We start from the raw sequence: 25,425 nt of genomic DNA, 5'->3' as shown, positions 1-25,425 counted from the left end.
GATGAGCCTCAATCCCTTTGCCTTTATCAATATTTACATGTAATATGTTCCTTTTATCTGACATGTACACTTAAAACAGTCAATGCATCAACATCATTACATACAAAGCTCATGTTTGTGTGACAGTGCATGGAGTTGTCATCATATGTACATTTACAACATACATAGCATACACCATTTACATCAGTACCTGGACTAGGAGCTGTGTCACAGCCCCCTGCCCACGGTACAGAACAACCATAGAGCGACACTGGGAGTGATGAGTGACTTGGTGTTCATAAAGCAAAGACACTACAGTATTGAAGCAACGTGCCGAGTGACAACAGAGGCTACCGGAGACTTTTTAAAACAGGTTGCTATATCCAGGGTCGGAAACGCGTTCCTAACCACATCAGATAGCTTTGGTTTCTTTGAGAGGTTTTAAGAGATTTGTCCATATCCCTGCGGCCCCTCAATGCAACGCAAGTGAATTAGTGAATTTTATTAATGAAGCTCACGGCACCAAAACAAGTCTATAGTCATGCTAACAGGTGGCAAGGCTGTAACAATAAACGATTAACCTTTCAGAAAGAATTTACAACTATTTAAAAAAAAAAAAAAGGAAAAACAAGATAATGCTGTCATTCATTTATTATTTTGGCAAAGACTCAAAATACGAGTGTAGGGAAGCAGAAAGAACCTGCAACCGTAACTGAGCAAAGGTGTAGTTTTAGTTTGCATTTATTTACAATACAATTGTGTATTATTACAATATTTGTTTGATATTGTCAATACCAGTGTGGCAAGCTTTAGTCCACATTCTAACATGCTCAGGTTTAACGAGTGTGCCCACCACGCTCACCTTGTCAGCGTGTTTGTGATAAGTGTTCGTGTTAAAACACCGAGTGCAAAGTAGGAGATAAATTTAGACCAGATGGTGAAACAAAGAAAATACAGGGGAGCAGAGCGGACCATAAACACCTGTGCCAAATTTAGTGACAGTCTATGCAATAGTGTTTGAGCTTTAAAAAAAAAAAAAAAAAAGAAATGACTACCAGCTGCTCTGTAAAGTCTTGTGCCAATCCAGGTGATGCTGAAACACTTCACTGATAAAATAAAAACTGTGAGGACCATGAGTGCGTACGGAATGGTTATGTAAATTTCATGGTGTCCCACTCAATCATTTTTTGAATTACTGACTGAAAACCCCACCACTGATGGAGCCGCACTGCCATCCATCATGGCGTAACTAAAAGCAGAATCCCACTCATCTCCATTGTACTGGGATGGCGGCAAATGAGCCAGTAACTTATCTGCATGGCTACTGATGACGTTCTTCCCCCTATTTAAGCTGTATTTCACTTTGCAAGATGTTCAGTTTTGGAGCATGCACACCTTCACAGAAGTTCATCAGCAATCATAACCAGCATTTGGGATTCTTAACAGCTGTTAGATCAGCTTTCAAAGCCTAAATTATCTCTTAAAAAAGGAAGCAACAAAAAAAAAAATTACCCGTGTCTGTCTGTCGGTGTGTTAGGGTTTGACTTTGTGGATATTGATGCTAAATCTCTCTGCAGCTTCTTGGAGCTGCCAGTTGGGCTGGCTGACTCGTCATGAACTCTTTTTGAGGTACAAGCACAAAGAAATGAAAAGATTTTATTTAAAAAAAAAAAAAAAAAGAACTAGTAACCAGTGACCACATACTATGAAAAGAAAACAGCTATTGCATAGTACAAGAATATCAGGCAGATCTTAACCTGTGAAAATAATGTGTTTTTAATACCTTGGAAAAAATGCCAACTGACCACGTGTTGGATTGTGAGTGCTGATATGGGACAGAAGAGGCTACAGTTGATTTAAGCAGTGCAGTCAGAGCTTAAAATCCTTGGTGGAGGAGAGAATTTATCACACTGCCTTGGCCTACATCCTTTTTAACATAAACTCATCCGAATTTACAGACTTACAAACAAAAACTATGCTACAAGAGATATCTTTATTGATATTAAGGGAATTTTTTTTTTGTTGTTGTTTTTTTTGTTTTTTTTAGGTGTACATGTGAAATACACCTAGTATATGCATGTAATAAACCACAAACTCCCACCAATCACACTGGTTAAGTTTGAACTAAGGCTGAACTTGCTCTTTAATTTCAGTGTAGCATAAAGTGCCATACAAAGGTGGCACGACACTTCTGAGTTTTGTGGCACAGTTGATTTAAAAAAAAAAAACAAGAATAAAAGGCAATTATTTCCAGTACTGGCAGGAGATGGCTTGGATTGTGCTTGTGTATGAAGACAAAGAAGAAAAAAAAATTAGGAATTGATATATCTGATTGCATCTCTTCTCCCATGTATAAGCGCACTGTAAACTTTTCAAGTGTGACTCCTGTGATGAACTGAACCCCTCAATGTGGTCCTCATGCATGCTGCAGTAGTGTCACACTCATGCCAGGCTTTTGCCTCCCTTTCCTCGTGATTTCCTCCTCCTCCTCCTCCTCCTCCTCCTCCTCCTCCATCTGGCAGAAGTGGTTTTGGAATTGACTACAATGCAGCTGTGCCATACCATTTATTTCTGTCCTTTGTAGCTGGCTCTGCTCGGACTTAACTGATGCTGAGCTGCGCAAATCCAATGAGTTTAATATCATCAGGAATTTCAGACTCCTCCACCCCAGATGCCTGGAAAAAAAATTACTTTTTTTTTTTACTAAATCGTTAAAAAAAAAAAAAAAATACTGACCACATAATTAACTGACAATCATTGACTATGCTACAAATCTGTACCAGAAAGTCATAGTACTACTTCATAAATAATTCCAAGTTTGTGTGCTTACCAGTTTAAAGGTCACGTTTTTGTTACTGTGTGGATCATCAACAATCTTTTGCAAATTGGCAGCAACTATAAAGAAAGACAAAGGAAAGTTAGAGGGCCATGTCAAACGACCAGCTAAGAACACACCAAAGCTACATTCACGCTGAAGACCTTAGTGCTTAATTCCGATTTATTGCTCAGCATAGATTTTCCTTTCGGATATGGATAATATTGTTTGCCCACATATGCATCACCTACAAAAGGCCTACGAAGCTGCAAGCAGATGACAAAGATAATGAGGATAAAAGCTAGACAACCATAATTTGGTACTTCTACCAACTGTGGCTGGTACTGTATGGAGGTGTATGTGGATGCACCATGCAGGGCACTCTTTATTACTTACCAATGACTAAGTCCCTGCCATCAACCAGACCAGCTGAGACCAACTCCTGAGATACTCCATCAGCAGAGTCTGAGGACAGAAAACCACAGAGTTGAGAGACTGGAGCGGAGGAGCGTGAGAGAAAAGAGAGTTTTGTGAACATTTCTACCTCTGCCAGGCATGAACTCAAATCTAATGTCATTGAGCTCCTTCTTGGAATTCCTCAATCTCAGGACGAGGCTGATGGGAACACTGGATGAAGCAGCTGGATCCTACAAAAGGAAAACAGTAAACAAATTACATTTGGCAACATGGCAAGAAACTAATGAGCCTAAAACACACTGAAGAAACTGAGAAGGATTCAAATATCAAAGAAAAAAGTGTACTAGTCAGTTAGCCTAATTATTAAGGTTTTAATTGATACCCAGTGCTGGTAAATGTTTGTCCTAAATGTTATGCAGCCATCTGCCACCAGATAGAGCTGCATCCCTGATATCATTTTATAAAAAATACCATCCATCCATCCGTTCTCTTCTGCTGACATATCCCAGCTGACATAGGGCGAGAGGCAGGGCACACCCTGTACAGGTCGACAGCTTGTCGCAGGGCCAACACAGAGAGACAGACAACCATTGACACTCACATACACCTCTTTGGACTGTGGGAGGAAACTGGAATACCCGGAGGAAACCCACACAAACATGGGGAGAACATGCAAACTCCACACAGAAAGACTCCAGGCAAGGCGGAATTGAACCTATGACCTTCTTGCTGTGAGCAATGCAGTGCTAACCACCGCACCACCGTGCTGCCATAACTCTGTTAATCCTGGCCTGATACTTTTATTAGGTGTAATATTGTTAGTTATTTTTAAAGTTTTACAACGTAACCTGAAGCGCACCGCCAGACAAACACATAAAACGTCCCAGCATTTTATGTTTCTGTCGGCCGGCACCACATGCAAAACACAGGGAAACAACCAAAAACCTGCACGAGCATAAACACCAGCAACATCGGCAATTTACTTAGGTTATGTCGTCGCTCTACAAAGACCCAGCGCTGCAGTCTGAATTAGGGGTAAGCTGGAGGAGGACGCTGAGGAAGAGGGAGGCTTCATTGCTCGGGATGCATAAACAGAAGAAAATGAATGGATGTTTGTATTGTATTGTATTGTTTTGATGTGTGTCACGAATTGTAGACAAAAGATCATTGTTCATAATGCGAGGCACAACGCGCCACACTTTTAAGTCATAATTTATCTGTTTTTCAGAGGTTATTTTGTCAGATTCAGTGATGCGTGAACACAGTTTGCAGTAACACATTTTCATATATTTAACATCAACTGATTTTAAGGTTTTTTTTTCTTCATTGTTTGGAGTGTAACGTGCGTGTTCATAATGCACGATGCTGCACATTTAAGCAGCATTTAAAACGTGATTCATTATAAAGAACGTGATTAATTGTTTCAAACACCTTTGTTTAGACACTTTCTGACATTGTGCATTAAACAGGCATGAAATTTAATTTGATATCCGAGTGTTTCTTAGTTTTAGACTAGTTGGTTAGTCTAATTTTTTTTCCTTGTGTAGTCGACTTTAGTCGAGGGAGCACGGTGGTGCGGTGGTTAGCACTGCTGCCTCACAGTTAGAGTAACAGATGTAAAACATGTTTATTTGGGGGAAACTCCAGAGTACCTTAAAATGCATTTAATGCCAAACAAAGAGGAATTTACTGTAAGCCCTGTCACTTTGTTAATGTCCTCACCTGAACAGCAGGCCCGTGTGAAGGGCTGGCGGTCTGAGTGGGAGCCTGCAGTTGAACCTCTTCTCCTGTTGAACCTGCAACTGCAGGTCTCTCATGTGCCCCACCAGGTGGCTGCAGATGTCCACTGGAGCCATCTGCTGGTGGGAAAAGCTAAGAGATACCAATTTGCAAATTAATCAGGAGTTTTATATGCATGCAAATCAAATGGAGGAGAAGGGAAAAGGCATAAGACTGTCATGCAGATTTCTCTATCAAAGCATTACAATAAATCAAGATTTTCAGGTCATGTCCACCACAAAAGGACTCACCTCCATATTCTGGGACCCGTCCTTCACTCTTGGTGACTGCGGAACGGACATGACAGATTATCAGGATTAAATTCATGCGATTCTCCCATTAGCCCCCAGTGTATGCACCAATTGAGTACTGTAGGATTGAATAGGGTTCACACAAATGCGGGGACGTTAAACATACTGTTTAACTGATACCGTACTAACAACAGATAGGACAGTAAAATCCCACACCCAGACATCAACAGAGTGGAAAATAATTCAAACAGGTGATATGAGCAGGTAGTTGTGTTTTGTTTTCTTCTTATGGTCTGTGTCCACAGGTCCATTCAGCGTCAAAGTGTGTCACATTAAATTTGTGACAAGGTGTTGAACTGCCCGCTCCTCATTTGCATAAAGTTGAAGTCGATATTATGTAAATAAAGAGCATCTGGAACAACTCAACTGTAAAGTCCCAAAAAAGCTTTTGTGGCTAACCACTGTTGACCTAAAGTAAGGACAGACTGTAACACTGGATTCCTTCTTGGGCTATTTTTGTAATATAAGAACATTTTCAACAAATCCCCAAATAGGAGTTTTGGCCCAATCTGGTGCAGCTCAGTGTTTCAACAGAGGCCATAAGAGAGGGAAGCACCTGTCAATCATCTATAGTGAAGCTTCAAATGTCAAATGATGGGAAGGAGCGAAAATGACCCTGTGGCGGGTGCCAGGATGGCTCAGGGCGTGAACAGGTGACCATGTTTATACCACGCGGCAGTGCGGACGGCGATGGTTCAAATCTCAACTGGTCGCCATTTACCGCATGTCTTCCCCATCTCTCCTCCCGGTTTCCTGTCTCTCGTGACTATGAACTGTCGAATAAAGCCATGAAAAAAAGGCCAAAAAAAGACCCGTGGACACATGCCATTCAACTTGAACTGCGGCAAATTAAGTTTATATGGCAAGTATAATAAGTGCTCAAGTTTTAGTTTTAAACATTTGCCATTTAAAAAAAAACAAAAAAACAAACCTATTCACTGATTATATTCGAAATAGTGAATCCCAAAGTAAACTCTAATTCTATAGTTTATTACATCTTTCTTTGCTGCAAAGCTGGAGCAATGCGGAACTTAAAATAAGAAAACCGTGTGGTTCCTACATCAGATAAAGTTTTGAAACTGTGCTGCTTTACTTGACTAATCTAAACACACTTAAAGTGACAATAAATAGGCAGACACAACAGCACTGCACTCCTGCTTGGCTATATGCTCGAACCAACAGTAGAGCAGCACCATCTGCTGACCAAAGGACACCGTGCAGTGAGAAATAACAGCATAGCTGCCTCATAAAGTAAACTGGACTGTCAGATGGCACAGACATGCAGGGTCTTACCCGCAGAGCTGCTACAGCAGCTTTGCCCTCCTCACTCTCCTCATCCAGCTCATCATCACTCCACTCCCAGCCGCCATCCTCTGTTTTATGGAGACGGCCGCTTGAGCCAGGCACACGACGCACCTACACGATGCATGGAAGAGAAGCAACGGTGACTCATTCGTCATGTCTAGTCCTTTTCAGGAATTTCCCAGCAAGCATTAGGCAGAACGTGAGAAAACCGGGACACACCCTGGACAAGACAGTACACCTTGCCTCGACAGAGCAATGCACAGAAATGCTGACTCTTTAGTTCAGTGCATGAGTAACTGATGTACCTTTTTAGAGCGCTCTGTTATTGTTGGACCCTTATGTAGGAGCTTCTCATGTAAGAACTCATTGTTCTGGAACACAAAGACAACCATTTCTTACAGGATCTATAAATACTCTCTTTGAAACCTGCAGCAATATTTTGAGCTTATTTTTATATCAGTGGTGCATGGCTCACCTTGGCTTTTGTGAAGAATTTATGCTTCAGCAGCTCTGCAGCAGTTGGCCTAAATAGGAAAGAAACACAAGGCTCTTCGTTATATTCGTTATGCAACATGGGAATCTAATACAAAGAAAAATCAGCGCAAATTAGCTTCGGCATTTTGCTCAAAAAACATTAAAAAAAAAAAAAAAAAAAAGGCTTTGCTAAGTAACCAACCTTTTTTCAGGATCTTTCTGCAAACACAGGGAGATCATCTTCCTGAATGATTTGCCATACTTCTTCACCATTTCCTTATCTGTAATACCCGTCTCCAGACAGGGAGGGTCGTTCTGCAGAGTCAGCATTAGCACCTACAGACATGCAGAGATCAACTTCAGCTGGTGAACAGACTAACAGCTTAAGGTATCTTTACAAAGGTCATGCTAATCAGTCTAGGCTTACAGAAACAAAAATACAGAATTAAACCTCTCCATACTACAAACAGTCTGAGCTTTGAGCTTTTTGCAGTGGAATAAGGAATCTGTTTTGATCACATAAAACCTGTGCGCATAGTTACCTTCATTGGTGGGTATTTGTGATAAGGTGCTGCCCCAGTGGCCAGTTCAATAGCAGTTATCCCAAAACTCCAGATGTCGGCTTTGAAGTCGTAGCCACGGACCTGCAGATTGAAAACAGAGCTGTGCCAACAAACCACTCAAGTCTTCCTTTTATATCTAAGCTTGAAGCACTACAGAGAGAAACCAGAGAGAGGGAAAGAAGAGGTATAAGCAAGCCTTATACCTGCTCCATGACTTCTGGGGCCATCCAGCACGGCGTCCCAACAAACGTCTTCCGAACCTTGTTCCTCGTCATGTCGCCTCCTGTTGCTAGAAAGGCACTCACACCAAAGTCTGGCGTTGAGAGTGTACGAAACAGGACAAATAAGAGACTATCAAAAACTGTCTGGAGTACCACAATAAATGCCACAGTAAATGAAGCAAAAGCACAAACACTGTACCAGCTATCTGCACAGAGCCATCATCCCCAAGAAGGATATTTCCAGCCTTTAGATCCCTGTGCATGAAGCAAAGGAGGATTAAATCACAGTGTACACTTAATAGGCCACAGGTTAGCGACTGATCTAACACAGGTGTGGCTCTGCTGCAGAAATGAAAAAACCTCAAATGAACAATACTACAAATATTTTACGATTCCACAGAAACATGATACAGCTGCACCTTTGATCAGTTTCCTTTTAATCCACCTGATTTCTGCTTGTACATTTACTCTGAGTGAAAGTATGCAGGCCATCCTCTCTCAGCTACATTCTTTTGTCTGTTCACATACTTTTATTCACAATTCTTCACAATTAAAATATCAACAAATCAAATGTCTGCTCTATAATTTAATATATAAATGCATAACGGATCACTAGATTTCTGTATTGCAAAAATCCTCCTTGAAAATAACCTCTCTTTTAAAGAATGTGACTAAAGACAGTCATTTTTGTGAATGGGGATTCTGTTCTGTTCATACAAACAGGCATAAAGGCTATAGAGAGGCCTTTCTTTTCACTGGTGATTCACGGTGTTCCTGGGAGGAACTTTTATGTAAAACAAACCTCCTCAATTATGCAGATTCCCTGTATTAAATATTGAAGGAGTGAGGTCTAGTTCAAACTGCACACTCATGCAGAGATGAAGGCCCAGTGCCTGATTGAGCTGGGACAGCAGTGTATGATGGGACATGTGAGCTACCAGGAGTGGAAACACTGTGTGCAGTAATAACAAAGAGCTGCTCGATGATAAATCAGCACAACTCACCGATGAATCTGCCCGTTTTTGTGGAGGTACTCGAGCCCTTCCAACACTTCCCTCAGGATGGTGGCGATGCAGGCCTCATCCAACACACCGGTCTTGTGCTCACCACGAGAGATGATGTGCTTGATGATGTCCAGTACTGAACCTGAGAGAGAAAGAGAGAGGGAAGGGCAGAGGCTTGTCACAAGACATGCTCACAGCACATGGAGCGAGTTGGTTAAAAGATCACTGACTGGAATTCCACTGAAGGCTTATACTGTAAACAAAACCCACAGCAGTGCCTTGATCCCAAACAACATACACCCTGCCAGCAGCCTGCAGAGTACAACAGCAACCAGTGGAATAAAGTAATGCCAAATTTGTTGCCACTTGATTGAATAGATGTGCAAACATTTACATATACAAAGCTAACAGTGTCACAAACTGTAGACAGTAAATCCTCTGACAACATAGTGCAATATGAAGTTGCAAACTTTTACAAAGAAGGGTGTAGCTTTGATGGAGAAAACAACGTGACATATGAAGCCAGGTAAAGTTTGTTTTAGACGTAGAGAATGATCATATGACCAAAACAAGACCGACAGCCAGTTTGGACACAGACTTACTCACCACAATAAACACACTGTGATATAACATAGCTACAAGCTCCCTCTATATGATAATTGATGCAGCATGAATACAGTCAGATTTAAAAAGTCAAACAGGGACTCTGGGAGAAGGAGTTAAATCAGTTAAATGCAATAATCCCGACTATTTAATAATTTTATAAGTAAATAGTAGTGGATATATCACATAAGTGAATACTAGATATATATTCACTGAAATTACAGTGAAATTGAAGTAGCCCATAATAAACAGCTCAGCTGGTTTTCTGGAGTTAATCCAGACATTCATTCCAAGTTCAAACTTGAGCTTGTCAGTAATTAGAGAAGACAGGTTAGCCAACAGTAGATCAAATCATCAGTATAACAGCACTTACCACCACTGAGCAGCTTCATCACCAGCCACAGCTCATCCTTCACCACAAAGGAGGTATAATAAGACACAATGTTTGGATGGTGGCACTGGCTCATGGCCTGAATCTCTTTCTGCACACAGAAGAAAAATGTGGGATAAAAGGTCACCTGAAGAGTATTAAATGTGGCCTACCAAGCCAAGCACCAACTAAATCTTTATGTTGAAATTTCAAAGACAAACTCAATCTCAGTCACAGGATTTGATCTTTTTGAATGTTTAATAAGAGCTCACTCCAAGTGTGGCTTAAATGCAACAGTTTAATCCGTACTCCTCAAAGACAAAAACTCCCTGTTGAAAAAGCTTAAATGTTAAACTGCACATACACACTGTTTCTAACAAGAGACAACAGAGTAACCTGGGCTACATTATTACAAAGCCACCAAGCAAAGACATTCTTAACATAGACTATAGAGATGGGAGGACCTTGGCGTTATATCAGGACTGAGTAAGAAGCTCTTGAAGATAGCGAGATGAAATTAAATATTTACAGCAGAGAACATACACTGCAATGACAGAAGTAATGATCCGTTTGGGATAAGAGGGACAAGACTGTGGCAGAGCCGATTAATCTCTGTGACGTTCTACTCCAACATCACATGATGATCTTTATTTAAGCTCAACAAAATAAATGCTTTAAAATACTTTCAAGCGGTTGATAAAGGAGCTCAGCTGTATAATTTATGACAGATCTGGCTGATAGAAATTTTGCAGTCTAATTAAGATCCTGGATGAATTCTCACTTTCAGGTAAGTGTTTATTGCAACAAGGACAACTGCTAAATGGCAAGAATGGCTTTTACAGGAGTTTGCACTATCGTAATTAAGTATACTGACTTATTCAACCTACTTTAATATATAGTTACATATTGTTATCAATTTTGCCCACCCGCTTGTAAGGCGATGTAAGACAGTTTGTCAACCAACTGCTTGGTGAATCACTAGAACACTTTTTTGTAGTAAAAAACAAAAACAAACAAAAACTGCATGTATATAACATACCCATTCAAAGCTCTACTCTTAATGTTTGTGTTTCAGAGTTTGTTTATTTCTAAAAGTCACAAACTCATGTTAAATATCACATCATCGGGAAAGTGCATTACAACTGTAATGAGATCTGCAACAGAGCAATAGCTTGCGTGTAGGGAACTAACTTCAGGCTCATCTGAGTGTTTGCCACAGCACTCAAACATGAAACGATATGAAGAAAACAACATTTAAGGGCATACTACAGAAAAACCAGGAAAATAATTTAACCACATTAATTTGTCTTAATGATTTTTACCAAACTCAATCGTTTAAACACAGATTCCTGTATAAAGTATTTGATGTGGCTTTCATCAGACCCCACCATGCATGCTGCACACCACTGCCAGCAAACCACAAACACAAATTTCTGGACTACTTTTTGCTGCAGTTTCTTACCAGAAGCTCATCCATGCTAGTCTGACACTTTTCTAGGTTGATGCGTTTGATGGCCACCTTCTCCTTTCTCGGCTTGCAGTAAGCTGCCTGGACAACTGCAGTGGCTCCACTTCCTGAGGAGACCAATGATAATATAGTTAAGCTATCACTCTGTGGCGAAGTCTCTGGCTCTCAGTCAGAATGACAGCTGTACTAGGTCTTATGAGCACAGAGTAAACAAGTTTCTCACGCTGGAAACCAGTGTTTCTGTAGACTGTAGCCTTTGCTGCTCCCAGCCAAAGGTTACACAAATAAGAAACCACTTGTGTCTTTGCACCATCCAATGCTCACTTTTTTTTTTTTTGGAAAAAACTTGAAAACATGAAATAATTTTCTTACCATACTATAAACAGGTTTCTTATTCCTTGTGTTTGTATGAGTGACTGCCGATGCTTCTATGTGTTTTTATGTGTAATGTATTTGCTTATATTGGTAAATAGACTGTAAGCAACAGGATTTATGAAGAGCATACATAAAAAATAAAGAAAATACCTGTTTTGCAAGCATCTTTATAACTCTGTGTTACTTTTTGACCACTTAAAATAACTTTATAGACTGGTGGTGTTATATATTTTGCAATTTCTGCAGCCCTCTTGGCCAGAGCTCTCTGAAAAAAAGACACCTTTAATATTTTTTCCCCTGATAATTAAAAAATATATTAAAAGTCACTGTGGCAAAAAGTGATTGCAGCTTCCACCGTGTTGTTTCTAACTCAAAATGATCTGTTATCATTCATTCAGGTATGTTTGACATATGTTTCACAGATTATAGGCCACAAAGTCATTTACAGTTTAAATACAATCGTTTTTTTCTTTTTTTGGTAAATACCAGAAATCACCTTTTGGCACAACACTGGGACCTGAGTGCAAATGTAGTGTCACCTCATGTGATTACATGTGCTGGAATGAGAATACAAAGCCCTGCCTCCTTGAATAGAGCAATGAACTGTAACAGGCAGCATCAGCCCAGATATAACTGTGTTATGAACACGCGTTTGTTTTTTGTTCAAAGTCATCAGTCAGTTATCTGAACTTGTGTAAAGTATGAATGGTTCACTACATGCCATATCACACCTTCGGCAAAAGAGCACCACCCATTCTAACAACGGACGAACCTGGACGTACTCAAAGCTAAACTGCTGTAGCTACAGCCGTTTAGCTTCATGCCGGACGGCAGGAATGCAGCCTTACTTTAGCTTTCCTGCTAGAAGGGACGGTTAATCAGTTTGGCCTCACCATGGGAAAACTTTTAAGCTGTTGACGTTACTGCAGTGTAGCTACGGGTAGTAACTGGACTTCTGTTAGCTGCAGACATACGATGCTAGCTGGCTAATAGCAGCTGACAGCCGACGACGGTGTAAAGCCAGGGGAGGCTACAATGCTAACATTAGCAGGCTAAGCTTCTCACCTATCACCTCATTGAGCTCATAGTCATCCTTGTCGATGGACCAGGACTGGGAGGACTGGTCGTCTGCCATGGTCGCGGTCTGGCGAGTGTAAACACAGCTTCTGAATATTTAAAAAAAAAAAAAAAAAAAAAAGGGGGGGGGGAGGAGAGACGCGTGCTGGATGTTAGATTTGTGATTACTCCATTCGGATCCGATAAACCTGACTGCTGCTGCTCCGCTGACAACTCCTGCTCCTGTCAACACAACTTTACGCGCGGTTGACGCACAGTGTGACGTGATGCGCAAGAGGAGGAGCGAAGAAGCCGCCATCTTGAGTGGAGCCAGCTATGAAAACTTTAAATATCCCGAGGTAAATGGCAGCGATAAGCTGTAACTTTCTTGACATAATTTTAAGTTAAAATATTTTAGTATTCTTTCAAAGATTTCTATTTTTTATTTAGTTTTACCCGCACGTTTAACATCGTTTTAATTCCGGACAGTAGAGGGCGCTAAAGAGAGGCGTACATATGCGCCTCAAGCGTCTTAAGCTTAAATAAATAGGTGGAGTTAATTAGACTGAAGAGGGCTCACTTCCGCTGGTTGTCTTCCCGTGGTGGATATCAGGACCTGGGCGTGGTGGATCTGTCAGATTTGCTGAAGAAGTTTAATAACTGTGAAGTGAGCCAGAAGTATTTATGTGGCAGCCATACTAGGAGCTGCTCTAACTCTCTAAATGTTAAGAGAAGTGCTTTATTACCTCATTTAGCAGAAGGTACTGGAACATCCCTGGAGAGGAAAATCCCATCTCATAAATTATGAAGAAGCGCCATACTATAGTTGATAAAAACGGTCATCAAAACTGACAAAGTGGCGCACATCAAGTAATATTAATTGTACTGTTATTTATTTTTTTATTTACAATGACAGCCTGTTAAACTCACAGGTGAAGTATGACGTGGCTGGAGGGGGAAATGATTTATATAAATTATGTAAGTTCAGATCGTGGGTTGTATTAATTTATCAGAATGTCCTTAATGTTTACTATAGTTCAGTTTCTCTGTGTTTTCTGTGTGTAATATCTTTGCTTATATTGGTAAATCGACTTTAGTCAAAATGATTTATGTATAAAATATATATAAATATATAAAATTTATAAATGACCTATATCTTTATGAGTCTGCATTATTATATCTACATTATAATTAATCCAGTCCTTTTTGGCCACTTTAAATATCTTTATAGAACTGTGATGTTATACTTGTTGTAGTCTGTCGCCCTCTTGGCCACATCTCTGAAAAAAAGTCTTAATGTCAACGACAGTTTTTACCCTGATAAATAAAGAATATATAAAAGTCACTTTGTCAGAAAGTGACTGCAGTTGTTAAAATGCCCTTGATGTTCACTATAGTTCAGTTTGCATTAGTAGCCTAATGTCCGTTGTTGTATTGCCAGCCTTACAGGATTATCATGAATTTTTACTTTGGGTCACAGAAAGCCTAAACAGGGCAGAGGACATGAGTTACATGAGTTATGACATTTTCCACCAAGGTCAAATCAAAGTGATTAGGAAAAGGATGTAGGAGGTGATTTTTGGACTAATCAATCATAAGCTGATTATATTTGAGATAGCAATGAGTTATTTTTGTAAACATATGTTTTTCATGTGCAATTCTGTGGAGTTATATATTTCAATGCTGAGAAAGTACGTAATTTTGATCTAAAATGTAGTGGAATAAAGTAAAATACGTTAAATCAAGCACAGCTCTTGAGTAGTTTCTTTTTTTATGTAATGAACAAATCACTGAACCCTAAGAGACAATCTGTTTGAGGTCTGGGGGCAGTGATCTTTCATGCTATGCTGAGATATTATAATTTGTAACATTCATATGTTTGACACACAGTAGCCATAATGAGAACCAGGTGCACAGTGTGCTCTGTTGCGAAACTGTAAAAAGATAAAGGTGACTTTTAAACTATGTGCTGCAGGTAAAACATTAGATAGCCACATCTCTCTCTAGTTGTCATTCTTTCTTAACAATTCATTTCCTGCCCAAATTCCTCCTGCTGACTATATCCTCTGGTAACACCAGGAATTGTCTGTCTGTGAAACAGCGCAATGTTTTGGGGGAAAGCAAAACTATGGATGGTATCAGTGGTATGCGAGGAAACAGCTGGACCTGTTCCTGCTTGTTTTACACCAAGCAAAGACACAGCAGGTAACGCTGTAAGAAGCCTTACAGTGTCCCCCTTTTTTTGTTTTGTTTGTTTCCCTTTTATGGTCTGTTGCCCATGGTTGCGTTGCATTAGTGGAATAAAGTGGTTTTCTTGGTCAGTTTCATTTCAGTTAGTTTCACATTTTGTACTTTATGGCCTATCTTTGATGCATTGCTTAATGCTGAGATAAAGATCACACTGCATTGTCTTCTGCAGATAGTTTGTGGATTTCAGACACACACCCACACACACACACACACACATAGATAGACATGGTCATCCCTTGCCCGGAAGCTCGCCCCTCCTGATGCTGACAGTGCGCTGGGTTTAAGCCAGGCCTGAAAGGGAAGTGCTGAGAGACACAAGAGCCCCTAACACACCAGTGTTTGCAGGGCTTTTATCTCTCCAAAGGAAATCTGTGCATGAAAAGAAAAGAGCAAAACTTTATCTGCCCTATTTAGTGTAACCAATATGCTCACCGTCACTCTGAAACTAGGCTGTGTGTAGTGGCAGTGAGCCAAAATCTGCTCCTTGGTGGAGTTTCAAAAGAGGAACAGGTGTCCATAATAATAATAAAAAAAGAAGTGCGAAAAGCTTTAGCAGAAGTTGATTATATTTCCACACTAGGCTTGCACGCTTCTCAAACGAATGACCCCTCCCTGTTTATTTACGTGCACAATTACCTTTTAGTGAGGAATAGACTCTGAGGCTGAGGGAGTGGTAGCCTGAGTCTTGTGTACATACAACAGAATTATAAAAAGGTATGCGGGAAATTTTTTCCCCCCATTTTTCGCTGCAGGTGCGCGGAAGACATTCAGCTAATACCCAGGTATACACACTGGCTGCAAGGTCACGGCAGCCAGTCCAATCAACGCAGGATAGCACCAGCTCCTGTACAAGTGTAATCTGTTGTGACATCAGCAACCCAGTTTCAATGGCAGGCTCGTCAAACCGGTGTTGAAGCCTGCGGGAGTCACTGAGACCGTTCAGACTGCCAGGAGGAGCCCACCTGTGTCGCTGCATTCACTCGCGTTGTTCCCAGACTTAATTTGTAGCAGCGCCCAAATCTGAGTTTTCTGCCCGGTGCGTACAGAAGAAAGAAGGAGCAACTTTACATGAAAAGCTGCATCAAGGGACACGCGTGGGGAGAGGAAGAGTGGACTGCGTAAAAAGACACAAACTCGAGAGAAGATGGAAACGAATGGGATCGAAAATAAATCTCAAGGTAGGACCCACTTTGGATTAAGCTGAGTAAATTAAATTATACTGCGCAAGTCTCAGATACTTCCAGAATTTTCCAACTCTGAATAACCCCTAATACCAAAATTACACATCAGCAAAAAGTGGTTTTCATTATTATATATATATGAAAGGGAAGTGCTGAGAGCCATATATATATATATATATATTGCCGCTTAATGGAGAGAGAAGAAGATAACCTATGTACACTTAAACACTCGAAAAGGTGTGGCACGTTTCATCCAACCTGGCTTCACCTTGCTGCAGGCACACTGCTTATATTACCAGAGTAAAAACAAACTTCCACATCCCACTTCAAAGACTCGGACGGAATTGAGTGTACCCACATTTATCTTACCGTATAATTCAGTGTGTCTGTTGCCGTGCAATGGCATACCTGTAAGCTTTTTAAATAATGAGAAGCCTAGTAATGTTGAGGTAAGTCACGGCGCTCAGCAGTGCCGTGGGTGTCACCACTAGATGGAGCCCGTAAGTTAACAAATGTAGACGTCAACACCATGCAGGCTCAAGGGGCAGGTGTCAAACTCATGTTAATGATTATGATGATGATATCATTTAGGATTTTCATATTACAAGCCTCCTGTAAGTTCAGCTTTTTTAGCCACCCTATTTATCTTCAACTTTCTAGCAACAAGACACAGACCAAGTCAGGCAGTAGCAATAATCCTGCAATTTCTCCAGCAAATTGCATCGCTTTGTTTTAATATGAGACACATACAGCCGAATTTGATCTCAAGTGTTTCATACTATAACACCAAACAAATAAACTCAAAAATTTCCCTTTAAGCGTAAAGAAGTATAAACTTAACCTGAGCCAGAATTAAATTTGAAAAAAGTAACACACGCACGTATATTTATTTGTTACTCTTTTTTTTTCAAATTTAATGAGCGACCCATTTACAAAATGAATGAGCACACTGAAATACAACGTCGTTTTTCACTCCTGTTGCACAGCTGCCAGCACCACAAAATGAACAGCAGTGCGTTTTATTTAAAAATGATTTTAATGGCTTCACTGCAGTTTTCACACTTCGCATCAAGCCATCCAGTTGACCCTTCGGAGGTCTGACGCATGTTTGACGCGCCCGCTCACTCGTAACTTCAGCGTGTCTATCTGAGGTTGACTGTGAATATCTGAAGGTTGGCTCGGTGCTTTGGAAAAACAAACAGGGCAGAAATATGCAAACAGGAGGGTCTGGAGTCGCTTCCAGCCCCGTGCGTGGCTGAAAGGGGACGTGACGGAGCTGAGTGAACTTTGAGTGGGGCAGGTATACGCCCTTCCTCTCCACATAACGCCTTGTGAACACACGCACTGTGTGTTGACGTTGGAGCTCCTGACAACACTATGTCATGCTTAAGAAAAGAACCCGAAAAAAGCAGGTCTGAGGAATTACTCCAGTATGCCAGGAACCAGAAGGTGATACAAAAGAACGTGAAGCTTCTAGGTAAGCTGCACTGCAGTTATTTGCATACAATCTTGCAATAGTAACTAAAGGGTTATCTAGGGTCAGATTCCTACTACTTTGCTGTCACTGTGTAAATCTTTGTGTAAAGCCACAAAACTTTATATGACTTTTTATGAATCCTGCTTTATGATTTTTGAGTGTTCACACTTTCCCTGGAGTTTCTTTAAGATGGTCCTGTGTTCCCTGCTTTCTCAGGTTTGGAGGGTGATCAGGACCTCCAGTTCCTCCTGAAGGGTGGAGACCTCCTGAAGGTCCGTTCCCCAACCTGGAAGAAGACTCGGTACTTCAGGCTCCAGGAGGACTGCAAGACCATGTGGCGACAATCCAAGAGAACCTTCAAGAAAAAACAGACCTGTGAGTGCTGTCCCAGCCAGCATCCCTCCTGAATGTGTGTGAGACCAGCAGAAGTCTTGCACACATCTGTCTGGCCAAGGCTCATGCCTCCAAGCGCACCCAAAACAATCTTTGATATTTTCTCTCAACCCAGATTTATTTTAAGGATTATAAAAGCATCGCATCGCCCAAAAAGCTATCTAAAAGTCCTTGGCATTATCATACACATCTGGATTGCTCCTGATAGCAGTAAAATGTGATGTGGGTGTGTTTGTGGAGATAGTGATTTTGTTTTATATTGTGTGGAGGACTGGGTGTGGTTAAAATGGCTCTCATTACATTTTTCTGCTTGCATTACACCCATAAATTGCTCTCATGTGGTCACAGGCTGACAACTGCAGTATTATGAAGTCTGCAAGCTGCATCCAACTACTCTGCTCATTAGTGACTTCAATGGGAGGCAGGGAAAATGGCAGGCTTGTGTTTATGTGTAAAGATAGAGTCATTTTTAACCAGTATGCCACATTTAAGTGGCAGGAAATGATTTTCTTAAATAATTTAATGTTGGCATAATTCCGTTTGCTTCACTCATTTTGTCTTCAGTTTCACTTGACGACATCTCGGCAGTGCAACTGGGTCGTCAGTCGGAGGGCTTGAAGAAGAACACGGAGGAGCAGGTGGAGGACCGCTGCTTCTCCATGATTTTCAAGAGCCGCCGCAAGAACCTGGACCTCATCGCCAGCTCAGACGAGGAGGCAAAGCAGTGGGTTAAAAGCCTGCAGAAGGTGATCTCCAACCTAAACAACCTCAGTCTGCAGCAGAAGAGAGAGCAGTATCCTTATATGTGAGAGTGGAAGTTAGACTGTGAGCAGGACTGAAGAAAATGGACTCAAACGGGTGGCTGCTGGTTAAGAACCTGTTATCAGATATCGCATGAGATTTAAAAGGTATCTCTTGTACTCATTCCCTGTGCTATATTTTCATTTTTGTGCTCAACTGGAACAAATTTGCATCAGTTATAATGTAGTATAACTCTTCTTTATTTTACACTGCATGCCACAAGTTCATCCTTCTGTTTTAGCTCCTTTCTCTTTAAAGCCACCTTCCATGTTTGCCATTTTATTCTTATTTGGCCATCACAGAGCCAAAAAAAGAAATGTTTGTGTTTAGAGCACAGTAGGTCCTCTTTCATCTTTCTTGAGCTTAGCTCAATAACGGCAGTATAAGTAAATAATTCACAACCAATTAGATAGAGCTGAATGAACGGTGTTTGTATGTCAGGTCCTTACATCACAAACCTTCCAGCTGGATCTTCAGCTGCTTGAGTAAAGCAGACAAGAACAAAGACGATGAGCTGAACCCGTTAGAGGTCAAGGATTTCCTGAGTCTGATCAACATCAAAGTGGATGATGAATATGTGAAAATGCTTTTCAAGGTTATTCCCTCAGAGCTTCTTAATGATTCCTATCTTCAATAGTGAATCCAACTTTTAATGTGTCAGTAATTTCATATTATTTTTCAAATTAAAATGTGGGCTAATCTTTGTGTTACTTTCCCGCAATACAGAAATGTGACAAATCACAATCTGGATGCCTGGCCGGAGGGGAGATTAAACACTTTTATGAACTGTTGACCCATCGGGAGGAAATTGAAGTTATCTACGGGGAGTACGCTAAAACCACCGGCTTTATGAGCCCTCAGAACCTGGTGGACTTTCTGATGAAAGAACAGAGGGAGAAAGCAACGCTGGCCGATGCGCACAAAATCATTGAGGACTTTGAGCCAGATGAAAATGGTCAGTACACAGCTCTCTTTCAGGTCTTTCCTGTGAAGGCGAAGTCTTCTCAGGACCACAGGGTTTGTGGTACTCAAACTCTTGTCTTCAAACTGTGTATTATTCTATATTGTGTTCTTCTGGGATTGAAGTCTGCAGACACACAAATCTAAGGTACACTGTGGCCCTTTTAGCAGTCTTATGAGCTCATTCATGTCACACAATGTGGCTTCCAATCGAATAAACTTGGGACAGACATAAAGTTTGGTGAATGCAAAGTGAACGTTGATATTCGCTCTTGAAACAGATGCTAGAATGCATGGAGGCAATTCCTCTATGCTGTGTCCTCCTCAGCATGTTCCCATCAGCTGGAGAACTAGATTTTCTTCTTTGTTGGAATTCCAAACATTTGCCCCTCCCTCAGCCTGGTTCTGCCGGAGGTTTCTTCCTGTTAAATAGGAGTTTTTCCTTCTCACTGTCGCCGAGTGTTTGCTTGTTGACTGTTCATTTTGACTGTTGGGGTTTCTCTGGATAATTGTAGGATCTTTAGCTTACAGTATCATGTGCCTTGATGAGACTGTTGCGATTTGGCACTATATAAATAAAATTGAATTAATTTCTAAAGTTTTACGTGAGTCTAATCTACCTGGGTTTGCTTGTCTTGTTCACAAGTGTCAGTGTGTCACTGAGCAGTGGACCACTTCATACTTTCATATCTGCTTTCCTAGTAGATGTAAACAAACCAGCGGTCACACTGAGAATATTGATGGGGCTATCTTTGGTCACAAGACTGCTACAACAGCCGTATTTTAACTTCACTTACTGCGTGGTGTAGGACCACCCTCAGTAAATACCCTCCATCAAACAAGTGCTTACTGTCTAGTAATAATCTTCAACAATATTGCCACAAATGATCTTCGGGTCATCTTATAGATTTTAGAGTTTCAGAAGTTGTTCTGCAAAACTGGTTTGGAAAAACACCAAACAGGAAGTGCTGAAATGTATCTCAGCCACTGTTTCATGTTATGATGCCAAACCTGGATTGTGGCAACTTTGCAAGCAGAAGTAACATTCCTTCAGTGGATTAATCACATTCTTTTCAGCAAGGTAGTCTTACTTTGGACTATGAAATACTAACAAGGGAAATTAACATGTCTTAAGCTGTTCCCACACTTTTCTGAACAACCTAAAGAGTCTCAGACTCACAGATAAATTACCTTTTTAATTTTTTTTTTTTTTTTAAATGTGCTACAGACTGATCCGCTGCATTGTGTATATGTACTTTCAGTCAAGGGGAAGAAGCTGCTGTCCAAAGATGGCTTCCTCATGTTCCTGCATAATCCAGATGCCATGATTCTCAATCCAGATCACAAGGAGGTGTACCAGGATATGAGCCAGCCCCTCAACTACTACTTCATCTCCTCCTCTCACAACACCTACCTCATGGAGGATCAGCTCAAAGGGCCCAGCAGCACAGAGGCTTTTGTTAGGTACCCTAATCTAAGCTTGAATATTTTGTCTTTTATGTCCTGAAAGTTTGCAGCTAGTTATTTATCCAGATTTTGATATTTTAGTCATCTTCCTATCAATGTGGAAAGAGACCAGGGACCTTAGAAGGGTTAACTTCTATTCAGCCCCATATCAGGTAGACAATAACTCCCGAGAGCGCTCAGCTGCACCACCAGATCAAACCATTCAAAACATTAACTAGTGGTGTAGCAACTGGTGTGATGGAGGCATGAAGGAGAAAACAGCAGCACTGTTTCTGCCAGTAGGAAAGGTCAATCACTTTACTGACTTCAAACAGGACCTGTTATGTTTGTCCTTGTTTTTTAGATATATATACTGTTACGATGGTGGAAGCTCATCATTAACCATGGCCAGAGTTTACCAGAGTTTAAAAACCTAGGCAAAAGCTCAGACATCAGATTAGAGCAATGTTTTTATTTATATATATATATATATATATATATATTTTGTTTTTTGTTTTTTTTGGTGAGATTATATATGCCCCGCCCACCCGCTATTCAAACCCTGTGTTTACCAGGGGGAGCCAATCAGGGTAAATGTACCATAAAGGGAGGAAGAAGCTAAAACAGCTCAGACAGGGTGAAGAAGGATCATTTTGACAGTTATGTTTGGCAGCCAATGAGGGTCGTATATGTGGTTCTTGACTCACTCAGACAAATTCATCACAACTTACACATTTCAATAGTTTCTTGTAACCATCTTTCACCACATTGCACAGTTTCACTGATTGCACTGCTACACCAAACAGTGTGCTTGTACATAAATTCAGTCACTAATGCTCACTGCAACTCTGTCAGGGCTCTGCTGAAAGGCTGCCGCTGTGTGGAGCTGGACTGCTGGGACGGATCAGATAATGAGCCAGTGATCTACCACGGCTACACTCTCACCTCAAAGATCCTCTTCAAAGATGCGATCAAAGAAATCAACGAGTATGCCTTTAAGGTTTGTTTAGCATCTGTTAGTATCCAGCATGTCTTCACTTAGCATCCAGTAACAATCTGATGTGAGTGTCTGTTTTTTTCCCTGCTTGTTCCCAGACGTCCGAATATCCAGTGATTCTCTCCTTGGAGAACCACTGCAGCGTGGAACAGCAGAAAGTTATGGCCCACCACATGAAGTCCATCCTCGGCAGTGCACTCATCACCTCTCCTCTGGGTGACGGCATGCCCACAAATTTCCCATCGCCTGAAGTTTGTATTTGTTCTTGCTGGTTACATCAGGATGATTGTCAAGGTTAAACACATCACACAGGTGTGATGGAGGATGGGAGATGAATGATGTGTGCGTTTACCTTCCTGCAGGAGCTAAAGGGGAAGTTTCTGATCAAGGAGAAGCGTTTAAACAAACTGGAGGCCGCTTTCGCTCCTGAGGCAGCTGCACATGACACCGATGTGACGGAGGAGGAGGAGTCAAGTGAGGTGGAGCAAACGGTAAAGTTAGTCGAGTCCATAAATAAGCACATTGCCAGACACATGTTTATTTACCCTTAAATTCTACTAAATATTTAAATGGAAAAAGCCAAAACAAGCGAAGGAGCTGTCCGACATGGTCATCTACTGTAAGAGCGTCCACTTCAACGGCTTCGAGGACGCCAGAAAAAACCTGAGCTTTTATGAAATGTCATCCTTCGGCGAGGGGAAGGCCTTGAAGCTGGCAGAGGAGTCGGGTAAGGAAGATGTCAATCTGAATTACAGTAGACGATGGGAAGCAACTTTGATTTAGCGCTGTAAATAAATCTTTGGTCCTGTTTTCTTCTACAGCAAACGCCTACGTGCGCCATAATACAGAAAAACTTAGTCGCATCTATCCAGCAGGCTCCAGGACTGACTCCTCAAACTACAACCCAGTACCTCTGTGGAATGCTGGCTGCCAAATCGGTAATAGAGAAACACTGATAATTGTATAGCAATGGCCAACAGCTCATGTTGATCCATATTCTCCTCAGTGCATGCCTAACATCACTTTATTCTTTCTTTTTTTTTTTAGTGGCCTTAAACTTCCAGACTAACAGTACATACATGGATGTGAACCAGGGCAGATTCTTGGTTAACGGCAAGAGCGGCTACATCCTGAAACCAGCCTTCATGAGGGACGCAGCCACAGAGTTTGACCCCGTCACCCTGACCCGAGGAGAATGGCTGAAGCACAAGACGCTGCATGTCATGGTGAGGTTTTCACTGTGCAGACGCACACTGGAGTTATATCCTTGTTTGCTGTTCAAAATCACGATCTGTCTTCACCTGCCAATAGATCATATCAGCCCAGCAGCTCCCCAAAGTGAACAATAAAAATTCCTCCATAGTAGACCCGCTGGTTAAAGTAGAAGTCTACGGAGTGCAGGCTGATGTTGCTGCGTCAGAGACCGGAGCTGTTGATAACAACGGTACCAAACGTTTACATCTTTGTTTTTTATTTTAGTGTGTCAGTGATAAATCAAGCTAATACTGTATTTTCTGCTTTGAAGGCTTAAACCCTTCCTGGAATGAGAACTTCCAGTTTGACGTGTATGTCCCAGAGCTAGCACTGGTTCGCTTCGTCGTCGAAGACTACGACGTCAGCTCTGATAACGAGTTTGTGGGACAGTACACGCTTCCCTTCAACAGCCTGAAAATGGGTGAGTTCAGCAGCTGTCGGAGGATAGTTGCTGTAACCCAATGATGTAAAACCACTGATGGTCAGTTGTTCATTTATGAAGTGTGAAAACAGAGACAGGGAAAACAGTCTTCTCTGGTGTAGCATAGAGAATCCCGTTCACCCGCTCCACAAAGAGCACTTCATATTCTCTCATCTAATCACTGACTGCAGCCCCTTTGTGTTCCCACACAGGATACAGACATGTGCCTCTGCTCAACAGGAACGGAGACCTCCTCCCCTCAGCCGGACTCTTTGTGCACATCATGGTCCTGGATGCCGAATAAGAAGATGACTCCAACACTAGGACCTCCTTTACACAGCCATGTTTTATTTCCCCCCCCCCCCCCGCCCTTCACTTTTTGTTTTCATAATTTTAGCTTATTAACTTATTGCTTTAATTCTAGTAGTTTGAGAAGCTACTGTGAAAGTTGAATAGGGACTGCATTTTTCTCAAGGAAAAGCAGCTTCAGTCTAGAGATTGTGATTTGCAGCTGGTTGTTGGTTGCATTGGGCGGTGGGTACACTCACTAGGTTTCCTAGACTTTGTAACACTCCATAGAAATCACACTAGTGGCTATTTTACAAACTGAATTCATTTGTATGAGCAGCACTCGTACCATGTTCAGTTTGCAATGGCGTGAGTTTTTTTTTTTTTTTTTTTACTGCATTTGTCCCTTATTTTTAGGAAGTTTGTTTTTGTTAATTTTTTCATCCAAATGAGCTTTGTGGATTTTAGAGAGAAACGGGCCGGTGTGAAAGCTACATGCTTCTTCATCAGTGATTTTAGTCCTCCAGTATGATCATTTCTCATGTAACATGATTTTACCTCTTTTTGTAAATCAATATGAAGACATAAAAATGTTACACAATCATTTCTTGCTGTTTTTGCAGAACTGTATTCTCATAGGATTAACCTGGTTAACAGCCTTCAGCTGTATAGTCCTTAATCCTACCCATTCCCCAAATCTTAAATAATGAAGCCTGCAGTACTTCCAGCAGGAATACCTTTATGGACTTGAATTTTATGCAAACACAAGACAGAAATCAGTTTGCAGTGAGCCACTTCTGCCTTTTCCCTAGAATGAATTACCTCCCTTGTGAACTTTGGCTGGACACACCCTATGCAAACAGACACACAAGGTCATGGCAATGATGCACACAAATGGGACCGCGCTCTGTTTACTGTTGAATGAGAACCTTTAGAATCGTTATTTTAGATCTTAAATCTTTAAAGATACTAAGAAAATAGTTTGTACAACAAATGCATCACAGGCTTCACCAGATGATTATCCTCAGCTCCACAGACTTTGGTTGTTACCAAAATGGTGATATCTAGTGATAAAACCCTAAATATCCACTGTATAGACTGTTAAATAGTAACAAAGTGAACCATGTACTAGCTAACCAGGGTTAGCAGAGCCCAAAGGTTACTTGGCTGCTTTGCCATTTTTCAGTTTGTTATAAGAAAACATGAACTCACTCCTG

At 41.2% G+C, this 25,425-nt stretch overlaps 2 protein-coding genes across 5 annotated transcripts; one reads left to right on the top strand and one right to left on the bottom strand.

The window, feature by feature from the left end:
- Nucleotides 1–6: 6 nt before the first annotated feature.
- LOC115795703 (serine/threonine-protein kinase OSR1-like) lies at nt 7–12,819 on the bottom strand. Of its 2 annotated transcripts, none has more exons than XM_030751733.1 (17): nt 12,750–12,819; nt 11,304–11,416; nt 9,845–9,953; nt 8,869–9,010; nt 8,064–8,119; nt 7,847–7,956; nt 7,623–7,724; nt 7,283–7,416; nt 7,082–7,130; nt 6,912–6,977; nt 6,595–6,717; nt 5,242–5,277; nt 4,934–5,083; nt 3,339–3,441; nt 3,191–3,259; nt 2,810–2,874; nt 7–2,654 (listed from the first exon to the last, which is right to left on the bottom strand). In XM_030751733.1, exons 1-17 carry the CDS (start codon nt 12,817–12,819, stop codon nt 2,580–2,582), a joined length of 1,572 nt encoding a protein of 523 aa, XP_030607593.1. In that variant the 3' UTR covers nt 7–2,579. The 2 variants fall into 2 exon arrangements, with proteins under 2 accessions (XP_030607593.1, XP_030607594.1); XM_030751734.1 differs by lacking the exon at nt 12,750–12,819 and adding an exon at nt 12,578–12,712.
- A 2,899-nt stretch (nt 12,820–15,718) lies between these two features.
- LOC115795692 (1-phosphatidylinositol 4,5-bisphosphate phosphodiesterase delta-1-like) lies at nt 15,719–24,280 on the top strand. Of its 3 annotated transcripts, none has more exons than XM_030751720.1 (15): nt 15,719–16,168; nt 17,865–18,023; nt 18,606–18,834; nt 19,308–19,437; nt 19,569–19,797; nt 21,065–21,266; nt 22,104–22,248; nt 22,344–22,496; nt 22,608–22,736; nt 22,825–22,972; nt 23,067–23,183; nt 23,293–23,471; nt 23,557–23,689; nt 23,771–23,920; nt 24,133–24,280. In XM_030751720.1, the coding sequence occupies exons 1-15, from the start codon at nt 16,135–16,137 to the stop codon at nt 24,222–24,224; spliced, it is 2,229 nt and encodes a 742-aa protein (XP_030607580.1). In that variant the 5' UTR covers nt 15,719–16,134; the 3' UTR covers nt 24,225–24,280. The 3 variants fall into 3 exon arrangements, with proteins under 3 accessions (XP_030607580.1, XP_030607579.1, XP_030607581.1); XM_030751719.1 differs by lacking the exon at nt 15,719–16,168 and adding an exon at nt 17,510–17,648; XM_030751721.1 differs by lacking the exons at nt 15,719–16,168; nt 17,865–18,023; nt 18,606–18,834 and adding an exon at nt 18,921–18,949 and having other exon boundaries at nt 19,284–19,437.
- The last annotated feature ends 1,145 nt before the right edge of the window (nt 24,281–25,425 follow it).

Source organism: Archocentrus centrarchus, chromosome 17, assembly GCF_007364275.1.
Source record: "Archocentrus centrarchus isolate MPI-CPG fArcCen1 chromosome 17, fArcCen1, whole genome shotgun sequence".
In the NCBI taxonomy this organism is placed as follows: Eukaryota; Metazoa; Chordata; class Actinopteri; order Cichliformes; family Cichlidae; genus Archocentrus; species Archocentrus centrarchus.
Note: the sequence above shows the minus strand (reverse complement) of the source record. Positions and strands in the feature narration are given on the sequence as shown.

Bases quoted from the DNA above. Each gene is read 5' to 3' on its own strand.
- LOC115795703 (XM_030751733.1), bottom strand. From the start codon at position 12,819: ATGGCAGACGACCAGTCCTCCCAGTCCTGGTCCATCGACAAGGATGAC. The intron at 7,417-7,622 runs GTAACTATGCGC...GCATGTCTGTAG, and splicing joins ACAAATACCCACCAATGAAG to GTGCTAATGCTGACTCTGCA. The intron at 2,655-2,809 runs GTAAGCACACAA...TTTTTTTTCCAG, and splicing joins AAAACGTGACCTTTAAACTG to GCATCTGGGGTGGAGGAGTC.
- LOC115795692 (XM_030751719.1), top strand. From the start codon at position 17,549: ATGTCATGCTTAAGAAAAGAACCCGAAAAAAGCAGGTCTGAGGAATTA. The intron at 22,973-23,066 runs GTAAGGAAGATG...TTTCTTCTACAG, and splicing joins GAAGCTGGCAGAGGAGTCGG to CAAACGCCTACGTGCGCCAT. The intron at 23,921-24,132 runs GTGAGTTCAGCA...GTTCCCACACAG, and splicing joins CTTCAACAGCCTGAAAATGG to GATACAGACATGTGCCTCTG.